The following is a 17,695-nucleotide window of genomic DNA, read 5'->3' as shown; positions in this document are numbered from 1 at the left end:
TGAAGTATTTTAGGGTTCCTCTTGTGGCCTGTGGTTACAGAATGGAAGGGGCGAGGCGGCCAGGGTTTTGAGGACGGACAGCTCAGCAATTTAGGAAACGGACGGAACTTTCCATGCTAAGTCCAGAGAGATTTGTTCATCTGGAAAGTAGGCTTCAAGGCAGTTTGCTGGCTGAGGAAAAAAATATGGCTTCTGTAGGTATGTAATTTTTTTTTTCCCTGTAAATTTTTTTTTCTTTTTATTGGCAAATAAAATATACATGTTTCATGTGTACAACTTATGTAGAGATATACATATGAATTATATATATGTAGGTATGTAATTTAAAAGCCTATTTTAAAAGAGCACTTGAAATTTTCAAATATTAATTTTTTGGTTAATATTTGCATGATCAGTAATTTTTTCCTTGATGCTTGCTGTATGCCAGGTAGGATACAAACCATTTGGAATGCATTCTCTCATTTCCTTCTCAGACAACCCTGGAAGGTGAATCCTTTAATGGTCCCCACTCTGCAGAGGAGGAGCTGAGGCGCAGAGAGGTTAAGGAGTTCACTCAGGGTCACATAGCAAATGAGTGCTGAAGTCAGGGCTTGAACTGGGATTTGTCTGTATCCAGATCCCACGCTCCTAACTTTTCACTTCATTGCTTCCACTTAGAATTGAAAGGAGCCTTCTGGGTTTCCCTTTGAGGGAGAATATCTGGTTCTGTCTAGAATGAATCTGTTCATAATGGTTCCTCCTATATTTCTCCCCCTTCCCCACCTTTAGAATATTGCTGTCACCCTAATGCTTGTCCCCACGGAGCAGGAAGCCCAAGAGAGCACCAGCTGCCGCCGCCTCCCTTATCAGGAATGCAGAACCTTCCCCAGGAACCGCCCAAGAGGACTCCACTTATGTCTCTGCTGCCAGCACTGAGTCATAGGGTCACTTCTAGCTCCAGGGAGACTAGGAAAGCTAAATACTGTGGGTCTGTGTGTCTGTCACAATGACAAATTCTGTTGGAGCCAGCTCTGCGCAGCGGAATTAATGAATATCTAACGCACAGGATGCAGTAATACAAATACAATATCCCAGTGGGGCAGGTGAGTGAGTTCCCTCACTGCATTTCCAGAAGGACGGCCCAGCCGGCCTGCGCCTCGGGGGGATCGGTCAGAATGACGAAGGCTCTAGAGCTCAGGACGAAGGCTGCTGTGCTAGAGGCCCAGGGCTGTGCTGGGCATCACCAGAGCTAGGTTGGCAGAGTGGAGTGGTCACAGGCACCGAGGAAATCAGTGTGGAGAACAGATCACAGGAGGACATGGTGCCTTTTAGAAATATTCAGAGGACTGACGGTTGGAAAAAAGATTAGGATTCTACACAGCAGCTACTAAGGGATCAATGAGGGACGATCCCTCATTGAGGGATCGGGATTGGGTGTATTTCACCTAAATTAAGGTATTACAAAGGTTTGTTGTTCTGGTGAATATGGCCTCATCCTTCAATCAGCCATTCAGCAAACATGTACTGCAGGTTTATCATGGGCCTAGTGCTGTCTGGTGGACAAAATTCGGTGATTCATGAGCTATAATCTCCACCCCAAGATCACAGTCTAATGGGAGAGACAGACAGAAACAAACCAATTCAGTAGGGTTATTTTAACAACCCCACTAACCGGAGCCTATAGTTGTGCTCTGTGCAAAATGCCCTTGGCCCAGTAAGTGAAGGAGCAGGCCCTCCGGGGGGTCAGAGTAGGTCTGGGTGCTGAGAGCAGGCTCCACATGGAGACCTGACCTTGAGCTGGGTTTCAGAGCCTGAGGGACAGCAGGGAGGCAGGGAGGAGGACTGCCTGCTTACAGCCCGGAAACCTGAAGGACCAGGATCAGGGGCCAAGGGTAGAAAACCCAGGCTCGGGGGAAAGGGGCATGGAGAGAAAGACTGTATCCTGCCAACCCAGCTCTGGTGAAGCCCAGCACAGCCCTGGTCCTCCTGCACAGCAGCCCCACAGGGAAGCCGGGGCAGCAGGACTCAGTTCACAGAGAAGAGGATCAGGTTTCCTTGGCTGCAGGTGACAGGGGACCCAGCTACCATGCACTTTGCTTCCCTCGCAAGAAGTGTAAAAGTTGGCAGTTTCAGGGTCGTTCTTTCCCTGTCCTTAACATGTTGGCCTTTTGTCCTGAGCTTGTCACCTCCTAAGCAAGCTCCAGGGGAAGAAAAGGCTTTCCGCTCCCTGGGACATGCCTCTGTGTCCAAGAAGGGACACCTCCCCCAACAACTGCCCAGCAGATGCCCCCTTAGATTCCCCAGGGATCAGAACGGGGTCGCTACCCCACTTCTGGACCAAGTCCTGTAAGGGAGGTGGGAGTGCTGCTCTGGGCGGGGAAGAAGGGAGCAACAGCTGTCAGGTCCTGGTGTGGTTCCCTGCGGGATTCCCTTTCTAGCACCAGGGCACATTCTCTCCCAACCCACCGGCATTCCCTCTGCCTCAGCAGACGTGCCTTTCTCCTCTGGCTGCCTCACTGCCTCCTGGGACTTTCTCCTCCTGTAGGGCCACTTCCTCCCAGTACCTGAAGCTGACCCCCAAGCCCCTCTTCTCTCCTCTTCTTCCTGTCATCGTCATTACCTTCCCCAGCCTGGCACGGTGTGCTCTGCTCAGCTCCAATGGCCCCTCGCTGAGACCTTCCCGTTCCCTCTGCAGGCCTTACTGCCTTCCCTTGGTTCCCACAGCGCCCTGAATGGACCTCAGTCACGGCACTTGGCATTTGGCACTGAAAATGTTTGTCACGCTGACCTCCCTCGCCCCATTAGGGCCTTCTGCAGGGCAGGGGTTCTGTTCCTCTTCTTTACCTCTCTAGCCCCTGTCCGGGCTGGGCAAACAATAGCTGCTCAGATAATGTGGGCAAGCAGACAGGCAGGAGTGCGCGGGGGAGACAAGATGGGCAGGAAGAAGGTGGAGAGAGGGCAGGTAGGAGGGCAGTGAGAATAAGGGACACTAGGCTGCCGGTGGAGGTGGGTGGTGGATGGGAGGGCAGGGCACTATGTACAGTAAATTCCAAACGTCATAGCATCTCATAAATATCCCAGCATGTCTCTTAAAAGTATGAATAGGACTCTTAAGAACAAACAAGCCTTAACCACAATATCATTACACACTTAGAAATGTATATTCAGATGTATTTTTTTAAAGCCTGAAAACAGTAAAGACTAGAAAGTAATCTCCACAGAGGTTCCATGTGGTTCCTTAAAGTGATGCAAATGGTGACTTTTGTGATGGAAAGATGCTTTCAATAAATGTTACCCGCTGGCCCTTGCAGGCATGGAGGCTGTCAAGGAAGGCCTCTGGAGCCCCTCTGAGCCTACGTGTCACAGCATTGTTTTCTTTGTCATGGCCACCTAACTCCTGTTTTCTTCCTGTCACTTGAGTAGGGGACCCTGCCCTAGACTTGGCCATAGTCTAGGGTGGGACTGGGCCTGCTAGCGTTGGCATTGGCCCTTAAGACAATTCCTTACTATTTACAAGACATATTTCAATGAGTGTAAGACACCATGGAGTATAAAAAGGAAAGCTGCCAACTGCACCCTGACAGGTCTTCATTTGTAAGACATCCCAGTATCAGGGGTTTCACGAGTGGGAGTGGGGTGGGCGTAGGAGCAGTGAGACGGAACATGATGGGGCGGGCGGGGCGGGGCGGAGCGTGAAGCGGAGCACCAAGGCAGTCCCGAGGCCCAGTCGGTCCTTTCACAGACAGTGACCGAACCTCTGCTCTCTGTCCCACCAGAGGAGCACCCCAGTGAGAGGGCAATGTCCCCAGGGGCTCGGGCCACTCGGGCCAGGAAGAGCAATCTTGAGAGGGCAGAGCAAAGAGATGCACAGGCGAGGAGTCCCACAGGCCCCACTCTGCATCCCCGCCTTCCACGTGGGGGCAGTGGGGAGGTGACACAGAGGAGGGACACAGAGCATCTTGCACAGGCTGACATCCAAGGGTACCGTCATTTTGTCAGTTACTCGTGATAACACTTTCACAGTGTGGGATGGTGAGTGACGGTCTGCCCGGACGGCAGCAACACGGAGGTGCCGACAGCGGTAGAGCCTTCCTTACAAGATGAGCAGTGTCAGCTTGTGTCCTCTCTGCGCATGGGCACAGCCAGATTTCACCCTGTGCTGCCTCAGTGCTGGTCTGCTCTGTCCTGCCACTTCGGACTCTGTGCTCTCCAGATGGCCTCCCAGTGGAGGGCAGGAACTGCTCGCTTTTGCTCACCCATGTCTCCCAGGCCTAGACAACCACAGGTATTGAGCATAGTGGTTAAGAGTATGAATTTGGGAGCCAGACCTCTTTCACAGCACTTGGCAAGGGTTCAAATCTCCACTCTACAACTTGCAAGCTATATGATCATGGGCAACCCCCTGACCTCTCTATGCGCCTCAGTTTATCCGTCCTCTGTCTTGGTTGTGGTGAGGAGTAACTGAGTTGTGAAGTGCTGTGCCCATGCTGGGCACTTACTGAGTGCCTGGTGAGTGTGGTGGTAGCGATGGTTGTCACTGTCACCTGTGAACCTGATGCCTGACCGAATGGAAGGCAGAAACCCAGAGGCATGAAAGAACTCTGCCCTGAAGGGCAGACAGCACAGCTGATTGTGGCTGAGGTCAGGCCAGGGTCCCTTGTAGCCCCTTTCAGGTTTTTGACCCTCAGACAATGCAGGGCAGTGTGGGGAGGACTGGGGGTCTTGGACAATTTGTAGACTGAAAAGTACTGGTTGGATTTATGTTAAAGAGAAGATAGTGGAGGTGATGTTCCAGGCTGGGGGAGGTGACAGGGCCTGAACCAGAGCTGTCACAGTGATGATGGAGTCGGGGGCAACTCTGTGCAGGGAGCTGCTGGGATTCAGCTGGACTTCACAGGACTTGCTGACCGTTTGAACATGCAGGTGGTGGGGAGCAGGCTGCAGGCTGCTCCCTAGAGGCTGACTTGGTGGTAGGTGGTCTGTGAGCTCACATTCATGATGCTGACATGCACCCCCGCCGAGCGTCCGCAGGGAAAAGCAGTGAAAGGGGCAGGGCTTCCCTGATGGCCAAGATGACCCCTGCTCCTGGCTGTGCAGGTCCCCCAAGAATGAGCAGGCTGGGGCCAGGGGCACGGAGTGGCCTGTCTTTGGTGGCCATTCTACCTGCTCTCAGCCCAGGTCACAGCCATGGTACTTAGCAGTTACTCATGGCTGCTCTTTACCTGATTCACACCTGCACTGTCTGGCTGAAAAGTCAACACCTGTGAAGCAGGCAGTCTTTTCTCGGATTTACAGATGAGAGGCCTAGATCCTTGCCCAGGGTCTCTGAATTAGGACTTGAGGCCAGTCTCGTCCCACCCCAAAGCCCGTGCCACTGCCCGACCTGCCTGTGCCTGCCACCAAGCCGGGCAGCCTCTAGGGAGCCCTCAGGGCAGGTGATGTTTGCACCAGGCCCAACACAAAGACAACAGACAACTGAGCAGGCAGAAGGGGCTCAGTGATCTAGACCCGCAGGACTCCCAGCCCTCGAGGACAGCAGTGCAGGGCAGCCAACTGGCAGGTGAGGGTCTAAGGGTCCTGGCTTCCTCAAGAACAGAGCGAGGGCCTTTGAGGGCTACCGCACCTGGCCCCCAGGGGCGGGAAGTCGCTTATCATCTCTCAGAACTGGTAAGCACGGCCACTGTTTTTATTCCACCTTCTGAGTTACTTCTGTGGTTGAAAACAAAACAAAACAAATATTCCCAGATTCCTATGGGTTTACATTTCGGCCTTAATGGAGCATGCGTATCCCGTGGAAATCTTTAAGGAAGTCTTAAAATACCCCGGTCCTGGGTCTGTTCCCAGGCCTGCAGGCAGTTGGCAGTGGGCTGGGCCAGCCTGGTCCGGGCACACCTTTCACTGAAATCATTCAGATGGGTCTTGTCTTTCTTTTGCCTTCTTCCTCTTCCTCTCTGTTCCTGGTTAGGCTGACTGAAACCTCCCCCCCAAAAAACTCCATCTCCTGAATGGCTCTGCCCACTGCTGGTGCTCGGCTCTGCCCAGGTTGGCATCAGACTCATGCTCCAGGTCCCTCTGTACCCACCTGATCCCCTGGGATGGCATTCCTCTGACTTATAAATATCCCACCTGTCCCCACCAACAGCCACTTGCCTATCCAAAATGACCTTAATCTCTTCTTAAACTTTGACACTCCCTCTCCCAGAAGAAGAGTGGGACCTGTCCTTTTCAGGGGTCACTAGGGGTCATAAAGGGATCGAGCTGAGGAACCACGGCGAGACCTGGTGGAGCCAGGGGTCCGGGACAAGGGGCAGATGGCCTGAGTGTCCAGAAGGACCCTTCCGGGAGAGCAGAGCTCCCTGACCGCCAATGAGAGGCAGGGGCAGTGACATCAGCTGCCGCTCCTCCCTTCCCACTGGGTGACCTCTCTACACCTGTTTCCTCTTAGTTAGATGAGGCCAGTGATGTACACCTTATAGGGAGGTGGGATTCCATCACATTCTTTGTAATAAACAGCTAACAGTGCGTGGTGTTACATAGAACACAACTTGGGAAGTCAGAGTATTGTCATTGTGGAAGGGCATGCCTTTGAAGGATTTGGGGCACAGGAGGGACACGATCACTTTGAGGTTTCAGAGAGTCCACTCCGGGCAGCACTGAAAATGGATAGGGAGAAGCAAAGCAGGGGGAGCCGAGGCGGTGGTCTGCGGGAGAGGGCGGCGGCGGGCTGGCAGGGGCAGAGGGCGGCAAGGCCAGAGCGAACCTGTGGGGGGAGAGAGGCGGAGCCGGAACTGCGGGACTCTGTGGCCAATTAGCTGTGGTCAGGAGTCAGGACAGCTAAGTCTGCCGCCCAGGTGATGGAGGGGTGGATGTCGCTGATGTGTGCTTCCTGAAGGGGAGCAGGTTCTGCATGTTTGACTGGCCACTGCCCCCTGAACCGCCCAAAGGAGAGCCCAGCCCGTCTGCTCAGAGGGACACTTGTCTGGCTCTCTTTGGTTTTTCCTCTGTGTCTCAGTTAAGTATGTGAGTCCCCAACGGTGGGGGTTGTGACACAAAGAAGCCACACTTGGGTCATAATTGTGAAATGAACGAGGCCGCCTTTCAGCCTTTTTAAAGGGAGCCCTTCCTCATCCCCTCACCCAGCCATAATCTAGGGAGTAAAGCAGCGTGCCCTGCTGCTGGGCCCCTGTATGGGTGCCTCAGCTACCTGGCCTGTGTCCTGGGCCACCCTAGTTTCCATCTGACCGCAGGAATAGAGGCGGCACCCAGGGTGGAACTGAAGTCAGACCAGTTTCAAAACCAAGGTCACAGAAACCACAGTTTAGGGAGCCGACAGTGCTGGCCAGCCCAGGCATTGTCCTACAGGATGGGCCTGCCTGCCCGGCTAGAAGAGGGCCCTGCCCTATCATATGGGTAGGCCTGGCTCAGAGCGTGCCTCAGCCCCTTTGGACGCCATAGGGTGGGGACCATGTCTGTCTGGTCCACTGTCACATCCCCAGTTGCCAGAGCAGGTCTGGCCCATCAGTAGCTGCACAGCAAGGGAGGGTCACTCAGCCTCCCTGAGCCTCAGCCGCCTGTGTGGGCAAGGGTGCTTCCCACGCAGGATGGCTATACAGTCACCGTTCTGTCGGGCACTTGCGGTCTATGATAGATGCTGACGGCACTGCGCCGGCAGGTGTGTGTGCACTCCACATCTGGAGCCAGGTCTGGGAGCCAGAGGAGACAGCTGAGATGGAGGGGATGTGGACAGCCTGTGTCAGGGCTCATGCTCTGAACTTTAAAGCTCTGAACAAGTATTGTCACATGTAGGGTAAAATGCACGTGTGTCTGACACAGAAACAGGGGGAATGTGCTTGATAGAACATTGCCTAGAAAGAGCAGGGGACAAAATTGTCTGCGTCCACTGTAGTAGAACTTATGAAACTGCTCTGCATGAGGATGGAATCTGGAAGCATGCAGAGGGGAACGAGAGCAGGTGGTGGGTTTGAGGGGAAGGGATGCAGTTGAATTTCTAAGAGTGTTGTCTCTTCCCATGTTCATCAACTGCCTACTTCCTCCCCTGCTAGAGTACACGGTCCTTGCTAGCGGTCCCTGCCCTGAGCAGATCTTCAGCAAATGGCCGCTGACCCAGGCCTTGGCAGGCTGGAAAGCCTGGCCTGACCCTGGGCCTGGAAATCTTACCCTAAGAATCAGTACAAGCTGAGCTAGATAAGATGATGAATACAACAGATGCCACTGAATCATACACCTTAAGATGACTATTTATGTTACGTGACTTTCACCTCCATTTGAAAAAAAACAACCACCACCACTTACTGAACGGCTGTCCCATGGTGGGTACTGTGCCGATGCCTGATTGGCATCGTTGCCACTCCAGGGGCAGTTCTGCAGGGTGGCTTGGGGCTGCCAGTCAGCAGACAGAAACTGGCAGGAAGGGGAAGACCAAGGCCGGCCACCTGCTGGTAGCAGAGTCCAGATTTAAACTACACTGGGTCCTTTGCTTGGTAGATAAAGAATGTCTCTGGGGGATTTGAGAAGAAACTGGTTACAGTGGGGTCTCTAGGGATGGGGGTGGGGGAGATAGATTTACTCTCCTTTGTGCGCCACTTTGGAACATCTTACATTTGGTCCATGTAAGTGGTTACCTAGTCAGAAGGTACTAGGAAATCCAGAAGGAACATTTCGTTTACAAAAAGAAAACAAGATGCTCTCTATATTGTGTCAAAAAGAAGCATTCTGAGACCAGGTCCACTGGATTCCTGCCCCTATTTGGTAGACTCTGAGCTGTGGCTTCCTCAGTGGTCAAAGGGCAGTGGTTCTCCTGGCCTCACGTGGCTACTACACAAATACAGTGACATCCCCAAAACACAGAACCTGCGTTATTCCACTGCGCAGAGGTACATGGGGTGGTCGCACCACAGAGACAGAAAGTACAGCAGTGGTTGCCCAGGCCTGGGGGAGTGGAGAATGGGGAGTTAGTGTCTGATGGGGATGGAGTTTCAGGTCTACACCTGAAAAGAGTTCAGGGGACAGCTGGGGGTGATGGCTGACAACAGTGTGAGTGTCCTGAAAGCTGTGTGCTTACAAACAGCTAAGATGTTAAATGTTATGTGTATTTTAACACAATAGAAAGAAAAAATAACATAAGAGACAAAAAGCAGCAAAAAAGGGAAGGAGTGGGGGTGAAAAAATGAAATAAATGACAGGGGACAGTGTAGGTAACACAGCACACAGCGTGGCCGAGAGCATCTGCGTCCCGCCCTCCTCGCCGCCTCTCCCCACACACCCCCTCCCCACACACCCCTATGCCACTATTTGAGTTCCGCCGCCTGGGCCCCACATGCACCTCTGTGACTGGGCTTCTCCTCCTCAGAGAAAGCTACCGATGGCTCCCTGCAGAGCGAGGACTGGGCTCTCAACATGGAGATCTGCGACATCATCAACGAGACCGAGGAAGGGTAAAGGCCCTGGGGGGAAGGGGCACCGAGGGGAGGGGCTCTGCAGGGCAGCGTCGGTGCCACACCTGCCTTCTGCAAGAAGCCCCCATCACAGCCCTTCTGCAGCACAAAGGTAGACCCTGCTTGTCGCCCTTGGTGCCGGGGGTGCCGCAGAGGTTGTATGAGCCCCACCCCAGGCAGGAACAGGGCCTCTTAAACATGTGGAACCAAGGTCCAGTTAAACCCTGTCATCAGATGGAGGAGAGGCCCAGAGCTGCTGGGGCTCAGCTGCCCGCTGGCCCCTGGGCACTGCCAGTCACACAGCCTCTCTTGGAGGCATCCCAACCAACTGGACCTTCCCAGGACATCACCTAGGACAAGGCCAGCTGGCGACTTCTAGCATTAGAAGTTCTGTGTTCTTTGCACTGGGGACTCTGGCTTTCTCTGCCAGCAGGAACAGACTTTGATTTGCTTAATATTTGGAACCAGCAGGGAGGTCAGGAGAGAGCAGCAAAAGTGAATTGGAACTGAGAGGCTAATGGACATTGCTTTGGCCAAGTGTTTCCAGTGAGCAGGTCCCAGCATCCCACTCAGCACCAAGGAGCCCTGCCAGAGCCAGGGAGGTGTCACAGTCCTGGCTCCCGACCTCCTATGAGCCGTCACTGACAGGCTGAGTGACCTTGGTCGAGTCAATTTACTTTCCTAGATCTTTGTCCTCAAAGGCAAAGCTCTTTAGATCTTTCCACAGTAAGCTCAAGGCCCTGAAGGGAGCAGAGAGGATGTGGGGTCACTGTCCTCAGGCAATCCTGAGAAGGACAGGGAGGGCTGTGTTCCAGGCACTGCATGAGGCACAGGAGCCCCAACAGTGAGCCAGGCAGACATGACCCTTGGCCTCACTAAGCTTGTCATCTGAACTTTAATCTCTTGTCGACTCCCGATTGAGTTGTGGCCTCCTTGTCCTCCACTCTGTGTGCCTGGCAGAGTCCTAGTCCCCACAGGCCCACAGCAGGGGCACACACGGCAGCAGGACTCCTGGCGCTGTGCCCTTCTCTGGGCTGTGCCGCAAGTGGAGACAAGCCCCAGTAGAGAGCTGAAGCGGCCACAGTGAGTGACTAAGCCCGGAACAGAAACCAGCGTCCCCAGAGGAGCCTGGAGGCCATAACTGCCCCAGGGCCCTGGGCTGGAAGCTGCCCTCACACTCCTGGGACATTCCCAGCCTCTCAGGCCGGGCCGTGTCCCTTGCCCTTCATGCCCTGCACATTCTCCCCATCACAGCCCTGATAGGACTCCACGGCTCCGCCCCTGGGCAGGGGTTGCTCCCAAGAAGCCTTGCCGGCCACCTTGGCCAGGCTGGGGGACCTGTTTCTGGGTTCCCGACTCTCCTGCCCTGCCTTGAACAGAGTCAGCACTGACAGTCGGCTGGAGGCCCCCCGACAGCAGGACGCGCCCAGATGCACTCACTGGCCTAGGAAATGTCGCTTGTGCTCCTGCTACATGCTGGGTTCCCGCAGCAAAGTGTCAAAGAGGGCTCTGTCCCTGCCCTCCAGGAGGTGTCTTTCTCAGCCAGGCAGTCAGCTTCTGGGTCTGTGCCTCGGGGAGGTGGAGGCTGGGAAAGTATCGTGGGCCAAGTGCATTTTAGCTGGACCTTTGCCAGGCAGACCTGGAAGTTGGGGGGACACCAGGCTTTTAGGCACAAGCAGTTGGAACTGTATTAAGGCCCTGTGCAGCACCAAGTGGCAAGATGCAAGGTCTGCGCCCCTCCAAGACCCCCAGGACTCCCCCACAGGCATCCCTGGCCACGCCCTCTGCCCTCCCCCACAGTCTGCATGGCCTCCTTCCACCTCCCCACCCCAGGGCCCTGGTCCAGGCTCTTGCCTCTGCCTGAACCCCTTCCCATGCTCCCCTCAGCTGGCTCCATCTCAGCCATCACGCTCAGCTGTAATGCCACCTCCTCAGAGACTTCCCTGACCCTCCTCTCCCACACTTATTTGCTTTTACCATGGGACCCCCTCACTTCCCTCATTTATGTCGGTCTCCCTGGAATGTGTGATCCTCAAAAGCAGGACTGTGGGGTCTTGTTCACCAGTGTGTCCCCAGCACCCAGAATGGTGCCAGCATACATGGGTATTTAATAAGACTTGAGTGGAAGCATGGGTGGAGAGAGGACTGGCCGGGATGGGGTGTTGGGACTCTGCCTATAGGCTATTGGTTCCTAAACTTAAGTATGTATAAGCACGCAGATACCCTGAGGGTGGTTTAGGGGCTCCAAGGTGGGGGCCCGGGGTTCTGTATCTTAACAAACACACCTTCCCACAAAGGGCTTCTGGGACGGGGTCTGGGGCCCACCCACTGCGAATCACTGCCCAGCATTCACAGTCTGCTGAGCGGATCTGAGGGCCGGCAGGCAGACTGTGATATGATTAGACCCTGGACACTGAGGAGGCCTTGGAGGGCAGGCAGGAGCCATTCCCTTGTCCCGGCACCTCTTCAGGTGGTGCGGGCGGCCTCCCGTGGCCGGTCAGGAGGTTCCCCTCCTCAGCCCTTCCTTCCTCTGTCCCTCTGCCCAGTCCCAAAGATGCCTTCCGAGCAGTGAAGAAGAGAATCGTGGGAAACAAGAACTTCCATGAGGTGATGCTGGCTCTCACGGTGAGCACCCTGTCCGTCCATCCTTCTATCTGTCCATTGGAAGCCCAGGCCCAGAGGGGACTGTCAGCCACCTGGGGCTCCTCTTCCAAGGGCTGGGAAGGAAAGGTTCATGGGCAAAGTGTTCTCCTGTCTACTGTGCTGGCAGGCGTAGAGTGGCAAGAGAGGCCAGTTGGAGAAGTTCTCTAACCTACTGGCATGGGGACAGACACGCTGAGGCCAGAGAGCCTACTGGGGGACACCGAGGCTCGGTGAACCCAGGCCTTTGCAGGGCGCAAAGCCTGGCAGGCCAGAGGGCATGCTGTTGGGCACTTGGATGCCCTAAGAAATGAACATAAAAACAAACACTGGTGGCTGAGGACAGCCCTCACCCATAACAGGCAGGGCCAGGCATGAGTGGGCACCCTGGCTGCGGGTGGATATGGCCAGGAGTGAGGACAAGAGCAGTGTGGGCAGCCTCCCCACAGCAGCACTACAATCCAGCAAAACTGAAAAGCAAAGGCACCTCCTGCTGAGAGTGGGAACAGGGAGTGGGGTGGGAAGTTGAGCACCTTTTGCTCGGGCCACAGGGTCCCCATTAGATTGAAAGTGCGCTTTGCTTTCCACTTGGAGAGCCACCTCCCCTCTAGACTGTATTCTGCTGAGAAGCCACATCAGGCCAGGACTCTGAGAGGCCTCTGGCCAGTGCGCCGCCCTCTGCACCCCCAGCCCCACCCCCAGCGAAGCAGGCCCTGAACCCAGGCATTGTCCCCGCTTCTCTGCGTTCCGGGGCCTCACTTCAGGAAGCCCCATCCTCTGCTCAGCCTTCGCTCTGGGATGGAGGCAGAGTGTGAGGGTGGGAGCCCTGGGGCTCCCCGTCCTCTGACAGGTGCTTACGGGCCCCTCGCGGCCTCCAGGTCCTAGAAACCTGCGTGAAGAACTGCGGGCACCGCTTCCACTTGCTGGTGGCCAGCCAGGACTTTGTGGAGGGAGTGCTGGTGAGGACCATCCTGCCCAAGAACAACCCACCCACCATCGTGCATGACAAGGTGCTCACCCTGATCCAGGTGAGTGCGGGCAGCAGGCGGGCCAGCCAGGGAGAGCCCGGCTGCCTCTCGTCCCAGGGGAGCGCTGCCTCCTGCCTTGGCCGCCCTTTCCATTTGCTTCAGTCTGTTTCTTGATGGGGGCCGTCTTCACTGTCTGCTAACTGGACGTTAGCAGTTAGGAGCAGGAGACAGCAGTGTGGGGGCGTGACAGCTGTAGGCCTTGCTGGGGAGTGGATTGCCTGGGCAATGTAGTCAAAGGACCAGCCAGGGGAAGAATTTCTGCTCTGGAGGGATGAGGCTCACAGAGTAGATGGTGAGCAGTGGTTACTGGCCATGTCCCCTTGTCCCCTCTCAGTCCTGGGCTGACGCGTTCCGCAGCTCGCCTGACTTGACAGGTGTGGTCGCCGTCTATGAGGACCTGCGGAGGAAGGGCCTAGAGTTCCCGATGACCGACCTGGACATGCTGTCACCCATCCACACGCCCCAGAGGGTGAGGAGGCTCACCATGCGGGAGCAGAGGGAAGGGGAGGCAAGGGTAATCCCCAGGCGGGTTCTGCAGCGGCTTCCTGGTGGCTACTTCCTGACTCCCTGGGATTCTTCCCAGCCTGGCTAATCCTCTTTTTGCCCTGTAGACTGTGTTCAACTCAGAGACACCGTCAGGACAGAATTCTGTGGGTACTGACACCAGTCATCGAGGGGACTCCAGCCAGCACACCACCCCTCTGCCCATCACAGCCACACTCCCCAACGACACACCCATAGTGCCGACCCCTGAGCAGGTAAACCAGCCTGAGGCAGAGCCGCCTGAGTCAGGACAGTGGGCCGGGTTGTCCCCTGCACACATCAGGGAGAGGCCCCTGTCGGTATGAAAATTATTGTCCTGGAGCCTCTGCTCAGTCCCCACACCACCCCAGAGGCCATGCATCGGTCTTCCTGTTTGAGAGATGAGGCTTAAACAGAGAAAATTCACTCACCCAGGGCCGCGCAGCTCATCAGAGACAGTGAGGTGTTCAAGCTCCAGCCTGCGTGTCTTCAAGCAGTCTCTGTCCTGTTCCTCAGCTGCTCTCCAAACTGCTCTCCGTGGAGAGCTTCAGGCAGCACCAGAGAGAGCAAGTGCCTAGCAGGCGGCCCTTCAACCAGAGCAGCCCCACTTTTGTGGTTTGCTTATGTGCTCACATTAGATTTCATTTGAACAGAGGTTCTGGCTAAAAACAGTTTTCAAACATGCAGAAAAAAGGTTTTTAAACCTTTGCATTGTACTATGATGCTTCCTGTGAAGCCCCGAGGTTTGAAGTGTGGTGTGAGATCCCAGGGGCTGGAGCCCGGAGCAGGTTTCCCGGGTACGTGTGAGTAGCACCGAAGGATGGCGTAACCACCTGAGACTAGGTGGCACACTGACTCAGCTTCTCCCTCCTGAAGCGGGCCCCAGGAGGGCAGTCCACAGCCACGGCCAGCATCGGCTGGGTGCTCGGTCATTTTAGACTTGGCTGTTGGCGTGTGGGCCAAGGCCTGGCCCTGGCAGGATGCCCACTTTTGAGCTACTTTACAAATTTCAGGCCTATCACATCAGCTAAGTGTAAAAGCTTACCTGTCGAAAGTGCTGGAGAGAAATATGCAGATCTGTGATGGCAACAAAAGAGAAACTTTGCAGTGTACCCACTGAGCTCTTATACAGTCATGTTTGCATTTATTAACAAGTAAACTTACTAACAGCCTTTCACACCCTAAGCTATTTGAAGGGAAACTTCTGTACTTTGATATCTCACAGCAAGTTATAAAGTCACCTCCCAGTATTCCAAATATCACTAGAACAGTTCCTCTAACTGAGCACATAATTAAAGGTACAAAAAAATTGTAAATTCACTCAGTGATCCAAATTTTACCTAATACGGTTATGATTTAACCAAGTTACCCAAAGTCCAACATCTGTGTGGATTAAGACTTTGATTATATCTAATGCAAGAAGGTTATTGCTAATCAGAACTGAGTAGTCTTTAATTTCCAAGTCACTTTTTGTCTCCTGGGACATGTTAAGACTTGCAGGCACGTTATAATTGGGTCCCATCTGACCTGGACACACTGGGTTTGTGATCAGTAGTTTTTCCACCCACTTCTTTCAAGGACATTCATTTAATAGGCCAAATGTGCCAAACTCTTTGGGGGTTTTGGAAGGTGTCAGTGAACTGTAGTGGACGCCTACCTGTGTCTGCACCATTTCTTCATCGTAAGGGCTAGGATAATGACATGTGCCTTGTAAGACCATGGTAAAGTTTGATTAGCAATATACAGTAAATGCTTGGCATTTTTGACCACTTAGTAGGTGGTCAAAAAATGGTAGCTTCTATCACAGGCATTATGAATTTATGTAGTGACATTCATATTCTGAAAATAACTAGGTCACATGATTCAGAATGTACCAGCATTTACCAGGCCGCTTAATACCAGACTCATGAGCTATCCCATGACCAAACGGATCCCTTCCTGGACACCCACAGTGTACACAGTGTTCCCGAGGAGACTGTCAGCACTCCGCAGAGCTCCGCAACATAAGACACCAGACAGCTGCCTCCCCACCCCTTTGTGTGGCAATTGTGTGGCTTGGTTTATACTGATTCCCCAAGCCATGACCTTGGGACCCTTTGATCCTTGAAAACCTGTTAATGTCCCTTTAACAAGGGCTGCATCTGAGTTTCATACCCAAGATGTGAGGGGGCAGCACTAGGACTCAACCGTGGAAGAGCCTTGGACACGAAAATAGACCGGGAGCCAGGAGCAAGACAAAAGGCCATCCTCTGGGAGGACAGCGGGCGAGAGCCTGCCATCCTAGTGGGGAAGCGGGCCTGCCGGCTCCCTCACGTCCCAGGGGTGACCTGCCTCCAGGGCCTTGTTAGCGGCTGCCCTGGACCCCGGAGATGCTGGAGGCCTCCAGCCGAGCTCTGTGGCTCACGCACTCTCAGCTGCTTTCCACAGGCCTCTCACTGCACTGGGCTTCCCAGTCTGGCGATGGTAACGGTTAGTCGCACCTCTGTGAGAGGGGCCATGGGGGTGCAGGGCAAGCCCACCCAGGCTGGGCTGTGGCTTAGGAGCCAAGAGAGGGTGCTGGCAAGTCGGGTCCTCAGGTGCCACACCCAGGACAGGTGACTCCAGGCTCTGTCCCCTTGAACAGCAATGCTGCAGACCCCTGGCTTCTCTCACTGGGGCCGACGGCATGTTTCAGATCGGGAAGCTGCGCAGTGAGCTCGAGATGGTGAGCGGCAACGTGAGGGTGATGTCGGAGATGCTGACGGAGCTGGTGCCTACGCAGGCGGAGCCCGCAGACCTGGAGCTGCTGCAGGTGAGCAAGCGTCTGTCCCCAGCCAACTTCTTATTTGCATGCACAGGCTTCCTCTCCATTCACACTACAGTTTTCATGGCTTCCTCTGAACTCTTTGGTCACCATGGGAGATGTTAAAACCAGGGACTCTGGACTATCAGATTGGAATTGAGGGCTCTACAACACTGGTTTTAACAAAATAGCCCCTCTTGCTTCAGTTTCCTCATATCAGATTACTCTAATAATAGCCTTTATGCTACAGGTTTGACATGAGTAATAAATGAGGTTTTTGCATGTAAAACACCCATCCTGTGCCTGGTTCAGACAGGCTCCCAGTAACGGTATTGAGGAGAAGCTGGAAGGGGAGCTTTCTGCCCCCAGGATACAGAGCTCAGCAGGTGGGGCTGAGAGAGCAGGGCCCTCGGGGCTGAGGCTGGCAGGAGCTGTGGGTTTGCGCTCCTGTGTGTCACGGACATTGTCACAGTCCCACCCCCAGCTGGGAACCATTTTGGGGAAAGGCACCATCCCTGTAGAGGACAGTTCATAGAGGCACCAAGAAAGCTGGGGGACCCCAGGGCGCAAGAGTAGCCAGAACCCACGAGGGGACAGAGTGCTTGGTGTGACTTCCTCATTTTGTGTCAGTCTCCAGCTAGGTCTCAGCCTCCTTGAGGGCAAGACTGTGTCATCCTCATCTCTATGTCCTAGCACCTAACTGAGGTGCACTTACTTAGGGAATCTTACCTTCCACAAGGAAGTAAAGGCAGAGTCTTAGAGTTGAACAAACACATGGGTGAGGGTTCATGAGAAAAGCTCGCCTAAGTCAGAGCAGCAGGATCACTGTGGTGCAGTTGGTTTCATATGTCCCAGTGTAAGACCACGCAAGTGAGAGCGATCCGGGCACTGCGAGGGCCGGAGCTGGCGGGCAGGGTTGACACAGTGACAGCTCATAGGCACTGAGCATCCCCATAGGCCAGGCCCTGATGTGGATACTTGATGTACATTCACTCACTTAATCCTCTTCACCCACCCCTGTGAGGTAGGTACTCTTATTATCCCCATTTTACAGGTCAGCAAACAGAGGCAGAGAGAGGTCAAATGGCTGGAAAAGAACAATACTGGGATTTGAACCCAGGGGCTTGGCTGCTGATCTTCTGCTTTTGAAAGGGGCAGGCAAGGAAGTGGGAGTAAAGCCACAAGTCTGTTTGGTCATGGGAGGAAGAGAAGGGAGGCCTACCGGATATTGAACATCACTCAGGCCCGCCCTGCCCCATGCTAACGGTGGGTGAGGAAATCCCAGAAGG

General features: G+C 54.4%; 1 protein-coding gene across 3 annotated transcripts in view; it reads left to right on the top strand.

Moving 5' to 3' along the window:
• TOM1 (target of myb1 membrane trafficking protein) overlaps window positions 1-17,695 on the top strand; it is a 37,718-nt gene that overhangs the window by 6,300 nt on the left and 13,723 nt on the right. For all 3 annotated transcript variants that reach the window (XM_036891577.2, XM_036891575.2, XM_036891581.2), the window contains exons 2-7: window positions 9,350-9,434; window positions 11,981-12,059; window positions 12,953-13,102; window positions 13,437-13,571; window positions 13,714-13,860; window positions 16,299-16,415. In XM_036891577.2, coding sequence (XP_036747472.2) covers window positions 9,350-9,434; window positions 11,981-12,059; window positions 12,953-13,102; window positions 13,437-13,571; window positions 13,714-13,860; window positions 16,299-16,415 — 713 coding nt within the window. The remainder of the gene's footprint in view (window positions 1-9,349; window positions 9,435-11,980; window positions 12,060-12,952; window positions 13,103-13,436; window positions 13,572-13,713; window positions 13,861-16,298; window positions 16,416-17,695) is intronic.

This window comes from Manis pentadactyla, chromosome 10 (genome assembly GCF_030020395.1).
Source record: "Manis pentadactyla isolate mManPen7 chromosome 10, mManPen7.hap1, whole genome shotgun sequence".
Classification (NCBI taxonomy): domain Eukaryota; kingdom Metazoa; phylum Chordata; class Mammalia; order Pholidota; family Manidae; genus Manis; species Manis pentadactyla.
The sequence above is the reverse complement of the archived record's forward strand: the minus strand, read 5'-3'. Positions and strand labels throughout refer to the sequence as shown.